The 21,272-nt window shown below is 45.8% G+C and overlaps 1 protein-coding gene across 3 annotated transcripts in view; it reads left to right on the forward strand.

Annotated features, from left to right (window-relative positions):
• The window catches only part of zfhx4 (zinc finger homeobox 4), a 74,064-nt gene that overhangs the window by 16,317 nt on the left and 36,475 nt on the right, over window positions 1-21,272 (forward strand). For all 3 annotated transcript variants that reach the window (XM_079576046.1, XM_079576045.1, XM_079576044.1), the window contains exons 2-5: window positions 3,229-5,689; window positions 5,888-6,106; window positions 6,206-6,497; window positions 7,795-8,327. In XM_079576046.1, the coding sequence (XP_079432172.1) occupies window positions 3,275-5,689; window positions 5,888-6,106; window positions 6,206-6,497; window positions 7,795-8,327 (3,459 nt within the window). In that variant the 5' untranslated portion in view covers window positions 3,229-3,274. The remainder of the gene's footprint in view (window positions 1-3,228; window positions 5,690-5,887; window positions 6,107-6,205; window positions 6,498-7,794; window positions 8,328-21,272) is intronic.

Genomic DNA, 21,272 nt, shown 5'->3' on the forward strand with positions numbered 1-21,272 from the left:
CATATATCCTCTAATATTACACCTTCAGGCACAAACAAGGGCAGCACCATAAAGCTTTCAGAGGTAAAGAAAGACAAAAGCTCCCCCATTTTCCTGTGATTTCGCTTCTTTCTGTGGACGGCGCATTTAACCCACTTCTGATGGCGCTCCTTCTACGTGTTTGTATGCACCAGTGCTCTCTGATGGCTCTCGTATTGTGGGTTTCGTAGACAATCCCCTTCCACCTTCATCCACTCTGGGGTTTTTCAGGGCCCTTGCATTTCTGCATGGTAACAAATAAACAGGTCTAATTAGAGCAGAGCGGACCCCATTCACCGCCCTGACAGTAGGAGATGGATGTGAGGGTTTGAGAGCGCCCTTCGTCTTTGTCTTTGACTAACGCTCGCTGACATTTTGATAAAAGATTTGGTGTTGGACGGAGGGCCCACATGCAGGGAGAGGGATGACCTTCCAGGAGACCTTAAGAAACGGACACATAGCCGCGGTCTCACGCTGCCTTTTGACTTTGTTGTTTGACTTTATTAGCTTCTTGAGGTCAGGCTAAAGATTCTGCCTGCTTTCAGATTTTAACCACTTTTGCAGCGCGGTGTATTGGAAGTCCGGAAGTCAGAAAGGAACAACTTTAAAACTCGTCGCCGATCTCCCTAGTGCCACTGTTTACACACGCTATAAATATTCGCATCAGTATTAACTGCTCTGTCTGCCCTTGCATTAAAATGTCAGACAGTAAGTAATAAGGAATTTGAACCTAACGGAGCCTCGTGTAAACAAAGACGCCACTGTGGCAACACCACAATTACAGGTTTGGCATTTAATAAGAGGCAGCGCTGGCTAAAGCAGCGTCTGCCACAGAGACAAAGGCAGGAGGAGAGCTGACATCAGGACAAAGTGGACATGCTGTAGGCTGCACTCATAAACACCATGACAACATAAACCAATATAGAATAGATCATTATGGTGGCGACTTCTGTACACGTTGCACAAGGTTTTCGGCAAGTTATTGCTGTATCCATAAAGCAAATGTGCAAATGTCTTGGTTCTGATTTAGTGTTTGTTTTGCATCTTGTCGGTTTGTTGAAAGTGCGGTGTTGAAATGTTTTATCAAAATTTCGCAATAGTTATCGCTGCATTCAGGACAATTATTTAACATTGCCTTCTTTGTCATGTTGTGCAGCATTAGTATGCAACATAAATATTAAGAAAGAACAATAATTTATTGTCTGTCAGAGAGCAGAAGCAGGTGGAGGGAAGGGGAAGAGTTGGGAGGAGGGGGGCAGAAACAATAGGCCAGAGTCCCTTGGCCTTTTTCTCCAAACTAGCGGTCTCCAATGCATGCATTCCAGGCCCATTGTATGCCTTTCACTGAATCTGACCTGCCACTTAAATTACCTCAGCTGATGTGTTGCGAAAATACTAAGAACTGAACTTTTTTTTTTTTTTTTAGTCTTCCACTATCCGTTTGCCTACACCTCTGTCATGCTCTTTCCCTGCTCTCATGTAAGTTGTCTGTCTGGTTAGAGAAGCAGAGGAAGCAGCCGGTTCGGGGGGGGGGGGGGGGGGGGGACGCAGGCAGAAAGGTTCTCGTAGCCGCTGTAACTTGATCTGCTTTAAAAGACGCAGGAGTGGGCACTACTGCTGTGAAAGCTGCAGAGCTCAGAGAATGGAGCTCCAGCTAAAGTCGCTCTTTATCATCCTCTGAGCAAGACATCAAATATTTTCTTTTCAAATATTACAGCATGCTTATTTTGTTCTGTTTATGGTGATACAGGCGGAATTAATGGACTGAACTGGGAAGGCCTAAATCGTGCCAGATACAACAGCATAATGAACTGGCCTGACATTAAGTTATTGTTGGAACGCGGCCCACATGTGAACGGGCTGCTAACCTGCTAGCAATGGGGGCTAATGCATCGGTGCCAAGTGCTTAACACACTGGCTTCTACATGAGACATAATTCCGTGCTTAAAGTGTTAGGAGATGCATAATTCATAAAGCGCTGTGTTTTATGTCCAGGCTACAATTCAAAGAGGTTGCTCCCCAATGAAATAAGCAGCAAAATGACAGCACTGACAAGCAGTAAATCCCGCCGTATGTGTCACATTAGCCGCCAAACCCGCAGCTTCTGAACGGCTTTGCTCTCAATCACCATTTACTCCGGTCTGGGTACACTTATAAGAATAAACAAATAAAAATGTTTTATATGTTTGATTAGAGGAACAGCCGGTCCAAGGGCTGTTTTTTTGCTGCTAGGCTATAAAAGACATCACTTAAATTTACACACCCAGCTACGTTTGGGCCCACCAATGTCTTTAATGCATGATGAAAGCAGTTATGCAGGCGACGCGAGTGTTTGACCATAAAACGGCGCATTGCGGAGGATATTCTCATGTATGTCCCGCGTTCACCTTGTATTTCGTCTCATTATGCTTATCTGATAAGCACTGGTAAAATTCATTATCCTGTGAATTATTTTTAATCTTGGCAACAGAAAGACAGAAACTAAATGAGACACAGGGAGCAAAAACATAATTTCGCTTCTCTAATCTATTGCTATTCTCCATGGAATCATCTCAGGGATATGTCAGATTAGAACTGATTATAGCGCGTGCACAGCGGCTCCATCGCGCACCAACAAACATCCTCGGCCACATGTTTGATTTCATTCCTCACGGTTTTACTGTCCCTCCTACTGGCTTTGTTTAGCCCCGGATTGTTGCGGATTAATCCTCTAATTGCTTTGTAGCTTTGTTGTGAGGCCGAGGGAGCGCAGAAAAACGAGAGGGAGTATCAAGCAGCAGGTGGAACGGGTTAAAGGTTAACATGGCTCTTTAAAGCTCGCTTTTAATGCCAGCTCATTTACATGCAAGCATCTGAAAGGCGCTGGAACTGTAGCAAGTGAAAAGACACTGGCGTGCAAGTACTCAGAAAAAGAAAAGTCGAAGTACCACTCAGGGTTTTGCTCCCGACTTTTTGTTTTTCTTTTAGTTTGAAAGACTTTGTTTTGTTTAGGTCGTTTTGTTTGGCAAAAAGCTTTTAGAAAAAAAGTAGGGCAGTTCCTTTACTGCTATCTTTTTCACTGAGGTTTTGACTTCTTCCTGACAGGATTTTACATAAGAACAAATTGTACCTCAATTAAGTGCAATCACACACTCAGCCTCAGTGCTTTGTTCTTTTTCTTGGATGACATCTTATTAACTTAAAATTTTTGTCTCTCTTCTGTTCTTCTAGGTCCCTATTTAGCTGGATGAGATGAGATCCTTATGTAGTGGTCGTCATGGCAACTTGTGACTCTCCCCCTATGGTGTCGTCGCGGCAGCAGGAACATGGTGGCCCCAGGCTGGACAGTGCTGCTGAGGACCACTCCGCCACCGCCCCGGACACCAGCGACAGCCACAGCAACAGCGGAGAGCCGGACAAGGGAGCAGGAGAGCCCGCTGTGAGCCCGCTGAGGCCCACTACAACCCCCACTGTCAGTGCAACCACCGACCCTGCATCCGAGCAGAGCCGGAGAGAAAGCTTTACTACTGGTAACAAAGGGAGTGTTACCGGGACTTTACCGGGAGTCGGAGGAGGAGCAGCTTTGGGTTCAGACTGTTCTGCCCCTGCCATGTCTCCAGTGGCACCCACTAAAGACATCCCCTGCAACGAATGTTCCAGCTCCTTCTCTAGTTTACAAAAATACATGGAGCACCACTGCCCCAACGCCCGCTTGCCTACCACTGGGGGTTCTGAGGAGGGGGAGGAGGTGGGGATGGAGAGTGAGGACGAGCGCACTGGGGCTGGTGCAGAGATGAACAGTGAGATGGAGGAGGAGAGTGATGTGGAGAACCTGTGTGGAGAGATCATCTACCAGCCCGATGGCTCTGCCTTCATCCTGGAGGACACCAAAGAGCAGTGCGGCAGCCAGGGGGAGCTCCCCAACGCTCTCCAGTTCAGGGGCCTACTGTCCCCCCAGACCTTCCCCAACGCCCAGGTCAGCAGTGGCCAGAGCGGCCTGGGCCAAAGGGGGGAGCGGTTGGAGCAGCCCGCTGCACCCATGTCCTTCTATCCCCAGATCATCAACACCTTCCACATCGCCTCATCCCTGGGAGGTAAATCCCTGGCGGCTGACCACCCCTCCTTCCCAAATACCTCAGCTGGAGGGCTGGCGGGCGCTGGTCCCGTGTTGCACAGTTTTCGTGTCTATGACCTCCGCCACAAGAATGACAAAGACTATCTAACGGCGGATGGTGCAGCCAAAAACTCCTGTGTGTCCAAAGATGTCCCCAACAATGTGGACTTGTCCAAGTTTGAGGGCTGCATATCCGATGGGCGGCGAAAGCCTGTACTCATGTGTTTCCTGTGCAAGCTTTCCTTTGGTTATAGCCGTTCCTTCGTGACACATGCTGTCCACGACCACCGCATGACCCTGAATGAGCAGGAGCAGAAACAGCTGAGCAACAAACACATCTCAGCTATCATCCAGGGCATCGGCAAGGACAAAGAACCTCTTATAAGCTTTCTGGAACCAAAAAAACCCCCCAACTCTGTGCTACCCCACTTTCCCACACCTGCCAACTTCCTAGGGCCAGACGCAGGGCTCCGCAGCTTGTGGAACGCTTTCCACAGTGGGGAGAGTGCAGACTCTCTTCAAGCAGGTTTTGCCTTTTTAAAGGGCAGCGCCAGCAGCTCCTCCAATGACCAAACCCCCAGAACCCAAACCATGCCAAAGGCTGAGACCAACCCAAACCTCGGGGGAGGGGCTGGTGCCCACAGGACCCCTGGAGGAAGTGCTGCTGCTGCCACTGCTGGCAACCTGGAAGGTCGGAACTCTGAAAATGACTGCAAAGGCCACATTAGGGACACATGCACTTTGCAACCCAATGGGCTGGACCTGAGCCAGTACCCGCCCATCAAGCGGGAGCCTGGTGCAGTGGGAGGAGACAGTCCAGACCTGGATGAAGATTCGTACTCAAATAGTGGAGGAGTGGAGATGGAGGCAGATGAGGAGGAGGAGCAGGCCATGACAATGGCACTGACAGGCCAGCGAGCTGATAGCACCAGTAGCAAAGATTTTCCTCTTTTAAACCAAAGTATTTCCCCCTTATCCAACAGTGTGCTTACATTTAACAGTGAGAGTAAAGGCCCTGCTTCTGCCTCCTCTTCCTCTCTGTCTATGTGTGACAAGATGGACAAGAGCCGCCTGGCCTCTGCTGTGGCAGCTGCCAGAGAACGAGAGAACAGCAATGACTCAAACAGTGAAACGCTAATAGGACGGGATGGGTCATCGCCATCTGCCCATCCCCTGGATATGATCATGTTACGAAGAGAAGACGAGAGTCCCGGTCCTCTGCACCAACATGCGGGGAACCCCAGCACTCCCGGGACCCCAGGTACTCCTGGTACTCCTGGGCCAGGAGAGGGATCTCCAGGCAGTGGGGTGGAGTGTCCCAAATGTGACACTGTCCTAGGATCTTCACGGTCACTGGGAGGGCACATGACGATGATGCATTCACGGAACTCCTGCAAGACACTTAAGTGTCCCAAATGTAACTGGCATTACAAGTACCAGCAGACACTGGACGCCCACATGAAGGAGAAACACCCTGAATCTGGGGGCTCTTGTGCCTACTGCCGGACAGGACAGCCTCATCCACGTCTGGCCAGAGGCGAGAGCTATACCTGTGGATACAAACCGTTCCGCTGTGAGGTCTGTCCATCTCTTTTTAAAGGCTTTTGGTCCTTTTCCTTACTCCAAACCTAAAATAAAAAATGTCATTATATTGAAGCAGGACAATTCTTGCTCTGTAAGACTATATATTATATATTATTACAATGGATGTGGATAATGTGTTAATAATATCACTGTAATTGACATAAACTGACTGTGTTTTTTGTTTTGTTTTAGGTATGCAACTACTCTACTACCACCAAAGGCAACCTTAGCATCCACATGCAGTCTGACAAGCATCTGAACAATGTCCAAACACTCCAGAATGGCGGCAGTGAGGCCCAGTACAACCACAACCACAACCACAGCACCCCTGTGCCCACTGCCAGTCTCAGTGGGGGCTGTGGCGCCCCTTCGCCGTCCAAACCAAAACAGAAGCCCACATGGAGATGTGAGGTATGAGAGCATGCCTTCAGTCATGGACTAACAAACTTTACACATTTATTCAAGTTATAAAATTGAAATAAAATGCCCTCTTTTTAAACTGTTTTTCAGGTTTGTGACTATGAGACCAATGTGGCTCGTAACTTGCGGATCCACATGACCAGTGAGAAACACATGCACAACATGATGCTGCTGCAGCAGAACATGAAGCAGATCCAGCACAGCCTGCACATGGGGCTGGCTCCAGCCGAGGCAGAGTTGTACCAGTACTACCTGGCTCAGAACATGGGGTTGACAGGAGTCAAACTGGAGAACCCAGCGGGCAGCGGCCCAGAGCCACCAATGATGATCAACCCCTTTCAGCTCGACCCTGCCACTGCTGCTGCTCTGGGATCTGGTCTTGGTAAGTCATCACAGTGTACAATAATAAACAGATACTATTGGTTTTAATTTTGCTGAAGGTTTGTATTATGAGTGGCTTCCTACCTCAGTATTCTAGTTGCTCTGTCGAGTGTTGTCACTTTGACACTACCATCCCCTCCTCCTGCTCCCTCGGTTCACCCTCTCTTGTGTCTTTCTGACTCTTATCTTTTCTCTCAGATTGTCCCTCTGTCATTGTCTCCTTTCTCTGACCCCTCTCACTGATTAAAAAATGATTATGAGACGCCACATGAGAATTATTCTTAATCTTTCATTTGTAATTTTCTTAAGTCAGCTTAATCCCTCTCCTTACACACCCACCAGCCCCCTGTGCCTTGTCCTGAAGAGCATGCACATACACATACGCATACACATACACATACACATGCACATGCATGCTGGAAGCACAATCCCAGAGGAGAGAGGTTTAACAATGACCCTGCAGTGATATACACCTACTGCCTGTTGTACTGTGGAGGTCACCGCCTGCCAGCAGACGTTCTCTAGTGACTTACACGGCTCCCCATCGAGCACCCAGCTGTACGCACAGCTATCCTCACTGCAATAGTCTATATACTTCAATGGTTGTATGACCATACAGTGTTTTGTGCTCTATCTGCACTCAAGTGTAACACATGTAACTTATGCACAGCTTGGCAAATCTCACCGGTTAATTGGGGAATTGTTAAATCTGAGAAAAGACTTGATGAGCTTTCGTACCATGCTTTGATAGACAATAACAGGATCAAATGAAACAGTTAATTACATTGATATGAATGAAAGATCTTTTTGTCTGAGAGTAGGCGGGCAGATGAAAGAACCTGTGTAATGCATTGATCAGCCCCCCAGATCTGTGTGTGCGTGTGAAAAACTCTAGAACAGCCGCCTTGCCATCATGGAGAGTAGTAATTAAAGCTACCTGATGAGCGAGTTAGCAGGTTGAAAAGGATGATTGTAATTGATCCTGATTCAATCCTATTAGGTTTTTTTTTATAGACGAGACTTTGTAAGGAGCGCCAGTGGGGCTTTATTTTATCAAATCCTTTTGTATGAGAGAGGCCCGCACCGAGGACGTCTCTTTCCACACTTAATTTCATTTAATAAAAAAAGCCTTTTTATTTCTTACTTTCCTTTATTCTGCCATGCATACAGCGCCTGCATATTCACAAGAGCTTTGTTTTATTCTCATGCTTCTGTGTTTTTGTGTGCCCTTTCTTCTGCCTACAATCTGCGCACCGCCTCCCTGCAGCCTAATAGATTTTCTCTTTTTTCCCCTGCAGTGAACAGCGACTTATCGGCAGAGCTGCGTCTTGCCGGTGGTCAGCTGATGGCAGATGACCTGTCCTTGGTTACGGCTGGAGGGATGGGGGGCATGTCCTCTTCAGACCCCTCCCTGTCTCCCCCCATCAGTGACCCCAGCCTGCGCCTGTACCAGTGTGCCGTGTGCAACTGTTACTCCTCGGACAGCCTGGAGGCCCTGAACGCCCATGTCAACGCCGAGCGCTCGCTACCCGAGGAGGAGTGGCGATGCGTGGTGGGAGACGTCTACCAGTGCAAGCTCTGCAGCTACAACACCCAGCTAAAGGCAAACTTCCAACTGCACTGCAAGACTGACAAGCACATGCAGAAGCACCAGCTGGTGGCCCACATCAAGGAAGGGGGCAAGGCCAACCAATGGAGATTAAAGTGTGTGGCCATTGGCAACCCTGTGCACCTCAAGTGCAACGCCTGTGACTACTACAGTAACAGTGTGGATAAACTACGACTACACACCACCAACCAGAGGCACGAGGCTGTCATCCGCCTGTACAAGGTAAAAAATGGCAATTTTTTAAGGTAGAAATATCACCACTCTTTTCACCACAAAAGAAATTACATTACCAGCACCTGCATCCACTCTTTGCAAACAGATCAGAAGCATGATTGGCATAGACATATTGCTCTTGTTGAAAAGATCTTGTAAAAAGTAGAGAATAACGTCCTTGATAAACCTATATAATATAGATAATACATATAATGTATACAATAGTTGAAACCTTTCACACTTTAACCTTCTTTTCAATTGGCTCATCCCAAATCTAGGGTGTTTATCTTCTCTTCTTTAGTGATATAGTTTAGAGTTCCCTTTGGTTGAAGAGACCAGTACATTCATTCCCTAAGCCTTGACCTAGAGGCCAGGATCAAGTGCATTACTTTAATGAGGATTTTTACTGTTAGCTGTGTTTGGCACTGGCAGGTGTTTGTGAATGGTTTATTTAAAGTGCAACAAACGGTCTAGAGCGACAGGGCCAAAGGGGAGAATCTGACTTTCCTTATAAGTGGCGAAGAGTTTTTGCATTCATACTACACTATTTTTTTATCTATACATATCATATGAATTTCATACATGTGCAATGCTCGCTTCTGCACATTTGAGTTGTCCCAGTGGCCCCTCTGTGCCCCCGCAGTCCCTTGTTCTTCTGCACCAGCCACCAACCCACAGTGTGTAACAAATGTGCTCCACAGATGATGATTTTAATGCTTCTGGCAGAAACCCCACTCTTTTACCCTCGGACATGTGGTAGAAGAAGCGAAGCAGCCATAGAGCAGCACAGGGAGGGCATAGGGAAAAAGCTCTTTATTTGACCAGGAAAACACCTCTCCTTTTATGTATTGGCGAAGGTGAAACGCACATGGGAAATGGAGGTAGCTTGGCCGGGTGCATAAAAGATCCAAGTGTTGACGACTTTACCAGATGGTTTTGGAAACACAGAATATCTTTATGGCTTGGAAAACCATTTGAAGACACAAACAAAAAAGCATATTCAGGGAGTTTTATGGCTGCTTTGTAGCTGCAATAGAGTACTTCTGAAGGAGAGCCGGGAGTTTTGAGAAAGTATTTTCCAGACTTGAATTCACCACAAGGGAAATGACATTAACGGCACATGGACATGCAATCATCTGGTGACCGGGGCGCAGCAGGTGGCACAGGAAGTCAGGCCTTACAAGGGAAAAGAGGGTCACTGCCAGGCTGCTTTCAGGGCGTGAAATTAAAGTTACATTTCCTGAAGAATTGGTTATGGTAAATCGAGACGGAATGCCATAAATCAAATATTATGGGCGAAAACCGCTGTGTTTTTAGCAAGCAGATGCTCACATAGTAACAAATCATTAGCTTACACAATATACAAATGGTAAAGAAAGCTGCACTAATAGCTCCATTGGTTTATTGTTGCACTACCTGGGAATTTGGCACAGTATGGTGACACAATCCTTACTCTTCTTACAGATTTGTACATTTCAACTATAAATCTCATCCTGCACATTGACTTTCTATATGAAATGTGTTGCATGTACCAGCGGACTGTGGGGTAGTGTGGGTATTTAACGGTGTTGATGCATGGGCATGACCGTTTCTGGCCAGGACAGTGTTTGGGTTAGCAGCGACTATAATGATGTATGGCTTCATTACATTTTTAACAACAAACACGGGGCTTAATAGTATAGAAGGTGGAGTAAATCTGTCAGTCGCTCACAGTGTGGGCTGCAGGGCCACGGTCCGGGGCGCAGGCAGCAGTCGGCGCCTATGTTTATGTGCGCAGCGTCAGACAGAACTGTGCGGGTGAGATCGGCCCGTGGGTCATTAGGAGCGGGGAATGTCCATGGTCAATAGGGCCTGGGCAGGACCACACACACTCTGTCTTAGACCTCAGCACCTGTTTCTCACATGGATTCTCCTGTAAATCTTAAAGTGACCTCAGCCGTCACCACCTGACCGCCCGTCCGTCCAGCTTTCCATCATTATTCAGGCCAGAATGAACGTCCAGGGTCTATTTGTTTTTACTGTCAATCTACTCTGAACAAGATACACAGCTATTTTAGGATCAAAAATAATATGTTGTCTTGTACATTATATAGTTTTCGCAAATGAGATGGATTTGGTTTCAACTTCTGTTCTTTTACTCTATATTTCCCTCTTTACCTGACTTTGCTCCTGTGCAGTTTATACATGATATAATTGAAAATTCAGAATTACAAAAACATGAAACAAAAAATCTGTTTTCATGTCGGTCTGTCCATCTTTTTTCAAATTCATTTTTTCCCCCTCTGTCCCTCCCCTCGGGAGCAGCAGATAGGCCATCTCATTACCCATGATCCTCCTGGCAGTGCAGAGGCAGAGAGTGGAGAGGTGGGGTGAATTACGGGGGTGAGGGCTAACAGGAAGGGGAGAACTAGATTGTACTTCATTTTAGATTTTTTTTTTTCTCGTTTTGCTTTGCGTTTCCCCATCACCCGTGCTGCATTTCTCCTTTACATTATCCTCTCCTTCATCCCTCAGACAGAGATGGCAGTGCTTATGCATCCGCAATATTAAGTCTACCGCCGTGCCGTGGCTATTAGCAAGGGTCAACCCTGCCCACTCTCATTTGAAAACCAAATGGCCTATATATATGCAGCCCAAATTATTGGACTGTCATTTGGACTTGTGTGATGGGGAAATGGACAGGAGATTGACTCCCAAAGATTTGCATAAAAAGCCATTGTGATGGGCCCTGGAATAGAAACGAGACTGGATCTATTTCTAATGCATGGCACCATTTATGACACACACTCACTTAAACGTATGCATTTAAAGGAACAACGTAACATATATTCACCGGGGCAGTTCACGCACAGTAGCACTCGTAACTCCATATGGCAGCGACTCTTATGAAGTTGCCATTTTCCACTTTAGCCCGTGTCCTCTTGTTGTAGACACTCTCTTGATCAGCGAGTCCTTGTCTCACTCGCACACGCACACACACACACAGTCCTAAAGAGTTGCTCCTCTCTTCAAACAGGAATGTTCACAGACACTTCACACTAGATGCTACTTGACTGCTAGATATAGATTTTCATGTTCTGTCTCGGAGACGGGCTGATCCAGTCTCCTGCCGTCTGTAAGGAGTGGATTCAACTGTGTGTTTTTTTTTTTTTTCTTTCCCAAAAGCTTGTCTGTCTGTCTGTCTGTCTGTCTGTCTTCCTGTATTCTCCACCGCGGCTGCCTCCCCTTTTCCCGCTCACTGTGGCGTATAAAGGCACAGAGACGGCGGTTAGTAGATTATTCAAATGGTCTCGTCTTTCACCTGCGCACAGATTACAATGGAAATCTTTCAGAGGGCCACGGCTGATGAAGTGGGCGGTGGAGGGTGGCGTGCTAATTAAAGCATAAAAGCAGGTGTGTGCTTGCGTGCGCTTGTTGCTTTTTGTGTGTGTGTGTGTGTGTGTGTGTGTGTTTGTCAGAAAGAGGTTTTCAATAGACAGACTTCCTTAACCTCCCCCCGTTGCCCAATAATCCCCAGATATTAATAAGAGTTTCACCCACTCTCCTTCCCAAAGCCTTTAAGCAGATGGTCAGTGCACCATTAGTGTGGGTGCACTGCGGCTGGCTTTGGGCACTTATAGTTTTTAATTACCCTCCCCCCTCTTCATTTTGAGTTCCCCAGTCTTCAAAGAACATTATAGTCGCACTTTTTCACCAGTAATTCGCAAACACTAACTCTTCAGATTTGAAATGCATTAGTCCCTTAAAATAAAGATTTTTTTCCAAAATGTAAAAACAGTATTTCCTTTTCTTTTGCAAGTTTTACGCCAATTTCTCTTTTGGACGGTTTTACGTGATTCTTGATTCTCGACCATTATGCTCCTTCAGTTTCTGAGCTTAAAACGATACTCCTTGGTGTGACCCCCCACCTTTCTCCGGGGCTATGGTCTGTTTGGGATTGTCCATGCCCAGGCCGAGCCGTTTGTCCATGTGCACGGGAGTGTAAAGCAGATCAGGACTGACAGGTATAGGAAAGATAGCAGGCAGGAGGAGGGAGCAGACTTTGCACAAAGGGGGTTAGTGTCTTCCTACCACCAGGGGACATCTGAACAAAGCGGCTAGTGGAGTTTGGCTTTTTTTTTTTTTTTTCCTTGACTGGGCCCTCCCCCTTTTTGTTATTGTATTAATTCTAACTTACCACTTAACTCTCCCATAGTCCCGCAGTTTTCCAGCCTCTTTAAATTTTTGCTATTTTATTATTATTATTACCCAATAACAACATCATTGGAATCAACCTCTTAACCCCTGCCTGAACCGAGCACATTTTCTCCAGTTTGGCTTTACCCAAATCTAAAACCTTAAGAAAGAAAGCATCAAAATAGCGACAAAAACGCAAAGTGACTGAAACGTGGCGAAAACACGACAAAAAAGTGACAAGAGTGACACATAAATGCAACAAAATAAACACTAATAAATAAAGTCCCAAAAACTGACAAAATGAGACAAAAAAAGAGACGAAAACACGACATAAACACTTCCAGAACACGGTGACAGCATGACAACAAAGTTACGATCACTTTTGTAGGTCTCTCAAATGCAGCATCAAACTGTGGTTCTCCAGTCGAGAAGCTTTTAGATTTGGGTAAAGCCGACAGGGACATGAATCCTTCCTGACAGGGTACTGTCCAGCCATAAACTTCCTGAACACAGTGTATATTAAGGAAGTCAAAAACAAGGTAATAAACTGAGCGTGTGACCTGAGAATATGACGCTCGCCTTCACTTTTGATGCTTTGATTTGATCAGAGAAGCTCCGAGTCACATGCCCGCGGCGTTAGCGATTTAGTCGATTATCTTTCAAGTCGGCATCACCTGATGTACAAATTCACGCCACGTTAGAAAGAATTAAAAACTGGCGACATACTTTTTTTTTTTTTTTTTAAACAGTGGCGGCGGCTCCTCCAGCTTCAGAATGGTATTTAGATAGTGCATTCCCACTTTCCAGCCTCATAGAGCTATCAGGATATTGATAGGGACAAAGTTGAGCTGGAATACTTCTCGACGCCCCCTCCGGATCAATAATCAATCGACTGGAGGTAATTGTGCCTCTCTTGGAGCCGTCCCAAGTCTCCCCACTCCACACTCCTCTCTGTCATTATCAGCGTGTGGCCTAGTATTCGGCATTTCAGCATTCCACTTGTAATTGATTTTAACCATTAGGTGCTCAGTGAATAGATAAGTAGGGGGAGATATTCGATTATACGCTAGAAGGGAGGGGAACAGGGGATGTTTTTGGTGCGGGCTGGAAGACGAAGAAGAAGAAGGAGAAGAAGAAGAACCCAAACCTGTGTGTCTCTATATCAGTGGCCTTTCCACCCTGGCAACGGCACAATATACCACTGACCTCCTGTGAGTTCAAGCAGCTTAGTTTGTGCGAGGTAATCCCTAATGCTTTGAAATAGACCTGATAGAAAGCCCACTTACTTGTTTGGGATTAATACCGACCCACTGGGGGGCGGGGGATCTTGGTTTTCTGCACATTTAGTTAAATTAGCACATTTGGATGCAGTGGATGTCTTTAGAGTGGAAATATTGCAGTACTGTAGTCATGTAGTCAGTATCTGTTGGCCCATGGATCCATTTTTGATCATTTTGGCATCAATCGAACAATGATGAGATAGAACCAAGTGTCCTCCATTTAATTTGACTCTATGTTCATACTTACTATATCACCTCAAGGAGTTTTCCTTGTTTTTGTTTACAGTAAAATGATACTGATGAGAGATAGATGCGCAGTGCAACCAAAGCAGTGGACGATTATGCAGCCCTACTGTTTCCTGGCCATTTTTTTTTTTTTTTCAGCTAATCTCCTCTCCTCCTCTTGGTCTGGAGTGTAGGTTAGGACGAGTGGGGCGGTGGGGGTAACAAAGGCAAACATTTGAGTAATCTTCAAAGAGCCCATTGGTATGTTGAGTGGACGCTGGTATGCGGACTGTGGCGGAGGCTTTTTCAGGGGAAAACAATATCCCTTCCTTTAGCTCTGCGCCGAGTCCCGGGCAAACACGGGCAGCCGGGGACCTACTACTGTCAGTTGAACCCACCTCCCCTTGGCCCGTGCTAAATATGACAGGTAGATAGTAAAAGCAACCTACTATCAGTCATTTTTTCAGTCTCACACTCAAGATAATCCTGATGATCTGCTGTTCAAACTGAGGCTCAAAGAAGTCTTATAAACATATTTCAAACCGCATTGCTTTTGCCTTCCAAATTCGCATTCTTGTCATCTGTTAATTTTGTGTTTTAAAGTAGTCCGCGCACAGAAGCAAAAGAAAAGAAACTTGCACTGTAAAAATGAGCATTTGCATGTTTCAAGGTAAACTAATAGTGGAAAATTCTCGAGCAGTAATTGCGAGAATGTCTGACGTGGCTCAAAGTGTTGCAAAAACTTGTTATCTGTGTCTGTGTTCCGGGAGACTCGCACTCCCCTATTTAAATGTTTGCTTTTGATAAAAACCGGGCAGAGCAGACGGAGACAGGGAGAGAGAGGGAGAGGGAGAGGGAGAGAGAGAGTGGCAAACTGTACAGAGGGATCAAGTGTGCCATCTTGTAGGTCAACTCCGAGCCATTTCATTTCCTATGGCAATATGCAAAGCAGCGCCGCTCGAGTGGTGCTTTTCATTGTGCTCTGGTATTATGTTTCTTCTTTTTTGCCCAAGTAGCAAGCCCAATGTGTGATCTCACTTTGCGCAAAACAAGCTAGATGTTGCTACACTTCTTTTTTTTTTTATTCCAACTCCCAACTCTTCTTTGTTTGAATTTGGCAACATGTGTGAAGCAGTGTTATAGCAAGTACAAGTCGTATCTTTTGGCACAAGTTAAGCCTTATGCATTTTAGAATATGTTTGTGGGAGTTTAAACTACGGGGTTAGCGGGTTTCAAACATTATCAGACCATTATTGTTTTTTGCTCCAAAGGAAATCGTGCTACCTAAGTAATTGGAGCCTTTCACTTGTCTTTCATACTTTAAAAAAGCGCAAAAGAGCGTCTGCCATTTTGCCACAGTTTGAAAATGAACCGTCTTTGTCCAGTAATCAGCAGCCATTTTCTCACGAGGATCCACCCCGGGGATAATTTCTCCCATTTCTCTGTCATTAGTCTTGTGTTTTTGTTCCCTGTACCTTTTGTTTAGAGCTAAGTGAAACCATGCGACAGGGTAGAGGCTAACTAGAAAACAATACTCCCCTTCACGGGCGCAGGAATGTGTAATTAGTGATTTGAGCCCATCCAGATTCTTCCTCATTCTCGCTGCAACTCAGTCCGTCTCTTTTGTTCTCTGCGTCACTGTTTCTCAATCCGTTGGGCTATATAGTATTTTCTTTTTCTCCCCACTGTACAGCCTCTGCCGCTCCTTCTGTCTAACTATCACTAATGGACGTTTTTTTTTTTTTTTTGCGCCGAGTTCTCATTACGAAGAAAAACAAACTTGGCACAAATCGCTGCACCTCTCCGCCGCAAAAAAAATTATTTTCCCCCTGCTTCCATTTCAGTTTAAGTTAAAGATAACAACATCAGCGTTGTACAAACCTCTTTGATGGTTCAACTCGATGAGCGCGAGACCCAGATTTTTCAGACCCTTATTTTTGTTTTTCTATTTCATAGTTCCTGTCAATTAAGCTTTGCCTTGATTTTCCCAAACGCTTTTTCTTTTTTGCGTGCAAGGAAAAACGCTTCAACACTACCCAAAAGCGTGTTAGCTTTTCTGCAACATCCCTCCTTGTGCGTCAGTAGAAAAAGAAGATGTTCCCCGGAGCATGTTAGCATTTAAATGATTATAATCTTAGTAGTCTGTTTGATTGTGGGGTGATGCAGAAGATAATCCCAGAGCTAGAGATGGTTTAGGGAAATGGCCTGGTCTGGTCAGTCTCACCTGGCGGGCAAATGGAGACAGGCAGGGGCTTTTAGACCCTAATGGGCTAAGGTCAGGGGAGCTAATAGGGAGTAAGTGGCTCAGTTGTGCCGTGTAAATCTAATGCTAATGTAAATACTCATCCATTTTATCTAGTTCAGAGGTGCGCTAACACATGCATCACTGACTGAGCTTTACTCCACTGCCTGTGTCTCTGATAGTGGTGTATAACCTGCACCAAACAGTGGCCATACAAAAGGGCTGCACAATTTAGTGGCAAAAAGCAAATCAATTTATGTTGTATGTTGTTCACAGAGCACGTTTTGAACAGGAGCATTAATATTTGAGAGGAGAGAGGAACGGCTTATCTTATACGTAAAAGAATCATGTTCATTTTAGAGCATTGTAGAGGTTTTAAACAACATAGTAAGACTCTACGTAGAATAACTATTTTATTATTTTAAGGTTATTGCAAAATAATTGCAGCTTTGTTGATCTGATTTTGTGATTTTAATCCGATTGCTCATAATTATGCAGCTCTAGTTGCTTTACATTTTCTATGCATTTATCAAAGAGTTAGAAGTGCAATAAATCAAGCATATTTTTGTCCAAATGCTGAATTGTGAATGTGTGTGTGCAGTGAAGGCTGAGAAAGGCAGCAGTGATAGTGAGAGGTCAGGGGTCAGGAAGCTGTGAACTTCAGATTGACCTCTGACCCACGTGTCAGACACACTTACGTCATTCCTACAAGTGTGTGTGTTTGTGTGTGTGGGCACCACAAAGCCAGATACGCTATTTACAGGGTTTAGGGTTACACTGTTCTGCTTCCTAGTTGCTTTGTGCAGATAAAAAGGCGTAGAAGTATGGACGAAAGATAGAGGGGAAAGTGAGAAGACAGAGGCGAGCGGAGCATTGCAGAGAGCCGTTCTAAAAGACTCATTGTAAGGCTTAAATTTATTTGGCTTGGCAGACCTTATGTGATAGATGCTTATTATTTTTGGGCGGCCTAAAGCTTGCTGGTCCACAGGCTGTGCACCCCCGAGCGATGATCACAGTGCGGGGCCCGGAGGAGCAGCTTCTCTCCAGGAACTTTGCTCAGTCTGAAAATAGCAGTTAGAGAAATGAGCAGAGGTAGAAGTGGCTGGGTTGAGCCGAGGCGAGGGGCTTTGTGGATTGTTTTGTCTCTGCAGCATCTTCAGATCGTATGCAGTGGCCTTGTACGAATGTGTGCGGCTGGGAGAGCAGGAGATGAGCTCCGTGTGTGTATATTTGTGCATAAGTAATGTGCATTCAGCACTTTTACTGTGTGAAGGCTATTTGCATATTTGTTTGTGTGTGCAACAGTGAATTTGTCTCCCTCTACACTATATTAGCTCCACTATTTATACAGAAGGTGGCACAGACCTGGGCCTGTCTGAGCTGCAGTCTGCAGCTCTTCAGTGGCACTGATCTTGCGTTACATCTATGTCTCGGGGCTGAGCAGCGGTTAGCACTAACATGTGTTAGGGAGGTGGTAGAACTGATGGAATTCTACACTTGGCAGCCTTCCAGGCAGAGCCGGTATGTGTTTAAAATACTTTCAAGGAACAAAACATGCTTTTGTTGTTTTCTGGGCCAAGTCGGACTGTTTTTGTCTCTGATGGCCCTCAGGGGGCCCAGGGGAGAGCACCGGAAGCTGGTGACATTCCTAAAAGAAGGTATACCATCAATGCACCAGTCAACCCCCTCCGCTATACACTGACAGAGCTGTGCATTACTGCTCTGTTCATATAAAACACGTACACACACGCTCACTCACACTGGTTATTAAGACATAGCTGTTGCGGTGCAGGCTTCTTATTTTCACAATGTGTTCATTAGCTGCCTGGTTTTACACTTAATGACAGGAAAGGCTCATGTTTGTACTGAGTACCCTAATTTGTCATTTGGTTTATAGAGAAAAACATGGCCCTGCCTTGCACCGCATTCTGAATATTTTTGTCCCCTAACATTGTACACACGTAAAGACAAAAAGGAAGGAGCTACTGAAATTATTCACAGACGCACAAAGTCTTTTACGAGGTGGAATACAAAAATGTGCCATTGAAATTACTGATGCGTAAACAGCGCACACACTTGTGAAGCGAGAAGACACAGAAAACATTGGAATTATCTCCACACACTCAGTGACACACAGCGCGTACACAAACGGCAGCGCCAGATAAAAGAAGCCTGAAACGTCTTTTGCATTGCTTTATTAAGAATTCAGTTAATGAGGCAGCTTTGTCAGTGCAGATAGAACAAATGAATGTGAGACAGAGGCACTGTGCTCGGCGCAAACCCAGCCACGGGAGGTGTGCTCTGCTGTTTATGGGAGAGGGAGAAAGGTGTTTTGTAAACATCTCATTCTGCATAATGAATGCAGTCCTCTGTCATCCTCAGCCTCTCAGTCAGAGACACAGCGCATTAGTGCAGCTCTACAGCGCAGAGCCTCCCTCACCTGTCTCTCTCCTCCCTCTGCTCATGTTGTTGACAGGTAAACAGGAAGTCCCACTGCTGTCATTTGCATGCTGTGTGTGAGGGCACATCTCCACTTCCTCTGAGAACTGCCTGTGCCATGTTCAGGTCCAAGCCAGAGTGTTGTTAGACTCAGGCTGATTGGCCCACTGGGACTGTTCGCTTATTTGGTTGTTTGCCAAACACTAATCCCTAACAATTAACCACGGGGCACTCTGGAGAGGTGCCATATTGACAGGGATGGGCTGCTCTGCCAGTCACCAGAGTGGCCTGATATAACACCGTGCATATCAGCAGCAGCCGCATAAATTATCCACTCCTGCGCAGACACACATGGGTGCAACGCCCGACCCCAGAACACTGTGTTTGTGTGTTTGAATATGCATTACACAGCCCGCGCCTGGCAGGAGTCAAAGTGCTTCTTTAAAAGTTCATAAATCATGGATGCTCTGGCCTGTGATCAGCAGACCGCCTGCATTTGAGGCCTGCGGAGCCCAGAGAGAGACCGACAGCCTCTAGTTTAGGTCTTAGACAAACCCTCTGGAATGTGCTGATGGGGACAGAATTAATATTAGGCCTAAACCTATCTGGCAGCGCTGCTTAACCCCAACTATATCATAACTCAAAAAACTCCCCCAAAAAAGATGAACTTAGCAAATGAAAGGAGTCCAGGCCGCTTCTTTGCTTGCTTTGTAGATGCAAGAGTATGAGTAGAAACATTGAGGTCAATCCACAGTTATATATACACACGCACTGCATTTGTGTCAGGCTCCGTTCCTCTTTTGATGCATTTCTCTCTATACTGAATTAAAGGTTTGTTATAATTGCTTCTAGCTGCCTCACATTGCTCAGATATCATTTGTCTAGTGAAATTAGCGCTCATATCTGGCAGAATGTTGTTGGAGTGATTGCAGAGTGGATTCCAGACATGATCGAATTGAAGCAGAAACAAATGGCTCAAAGCAATGGGGGGAAAAAAAACAAAAAAACAACACAGCTCCTCTCCAGTGATTGACAAGGTTAATGAGAATGAGGATGTAGAACAGTGGGCTCTTTTTTTTTTTTTATGTGCTCGGAGAGTTTCGCATGTATGAAAGGCCACAATGGGTTAATGACAAATGAACAACAAAGAAAAAAAAAAAGTGACGATTTTAATGAGAAGACAGCGCTTAGGCACCTTTTTTTCCCCTCTCTTTTTTCCTGTGAATATGTTTTTGCATGTGCACGTGCATGTGTGTGGTTTCCAGCAGGGGGAAGGAGGGAGAGAAAGGAAGAGGGGAGTGAGGGAGGCCTCCTTTCACAGAGAAACAAAGATAGGTGTAATTAATGGCCCTGAGCTCTGGACTTGGGGAGCTTTCTTCTGACAACTCCGACTTAATTAAAACTTAAGACTTCTGAAAGGGCCTCTGACTGCGAGGGGACGTCCCACCGTCTCGTGAGAAAAAAGGAAAAAAAAAAAAAAACTCGTAAGGTTTTCCTACAAAAGGGGGGAAAAGAAAGAAGGGGAGAGACAGGGGAGAGAGAAAAGATGTGTTAGCGGCTGTAGCTATGTTGCTAATCCCTGTTTGTCAAAGGAGGAAGGGCAGGCGACTGGAGGAAGGGGAGGGGGGGGGGGGGGGGTTGTTGAACCCACACACCTGCAGCCTAGCTAACCGTGCCCCCATCTCCCTGCATCACCACGCACAATTTTTCCCCCTGCTCTATACAACAGCAAAAATATTACCAACTTTAATATCCTTTAGGAATGAACTTCTCCCCCCCCCCCCTTTGAGAGACAGCGCAATAACAATATATATTAATTCATGCATAGGAGCACACCTGTTTCTCACATGGGTCGCGGAATAAATCTTAACAAAGCGTAAGGCTAACCTTTCATAAGCCACCTCTGTCTGCGCTGGGGCTCCCTCTCCCTCCGCAACACGGGATCAGATAATAAAAGGCTGGCCCGCTCTTTTGTTTTTGTGCATTGTTCATTAGCCCGGCAGCAACAACAGAGGCACACTTGATATGCTTGGCTTGACTGGGTGTATGGGAGTATAGGGGTAAGGTAGGCCCGGGGAGGAGGGGGTGTATGCATGTGTCCACAGGCCTGCATGCTGAGGGCGGGCAGGGCAAGGCAGAGAGGTAGCGAGGCAGAGAGGTAGGGGGTAGGTTTTTTTTTTTTTTTTTTGCTGGAAATTAAGGGGGCTTGCAACTGACAGCACAGTTGAATGAGAAAGCCCCCGCAGCTGCGCACAATGAGGGGCGCCGGACAATAAGCGCTTAAAGACAAAAACGGGATTCGAAGGTCTAAGCCTCTTTATCTGACTTTTGTTGCGGATTGATCTCAGTGTCACCTTAAACCTATCTAGTTAATTTGGAAAGTGTAACGCAGGGGCTTATGCGGCTTGATCTTCTGACAATTACCAAGCTAGTTTAATGTTGTAAGAAATGGCGACATGTCCAAGTGGAAACATATTTAGTAAGTTAAGTGATTTTGAATTTGATTGAAGTAGCTGTGGTGGTGCTGTTAGACGCATTAGCAGTAAGTGTAGTAGCCATAGTCATTCCTAGCTATTTACATATTCAAGCACA

This window comes from Gobius niger, assembly GCF_951799975.1.
Source record: "Gobius niger genome assembly, chromosome: 18".
NCBI lineage: Eukaryota > Metazoa > Chordata > Actinopteri > Gobiiformes > Gobiidae > Gobius > Gobius niger.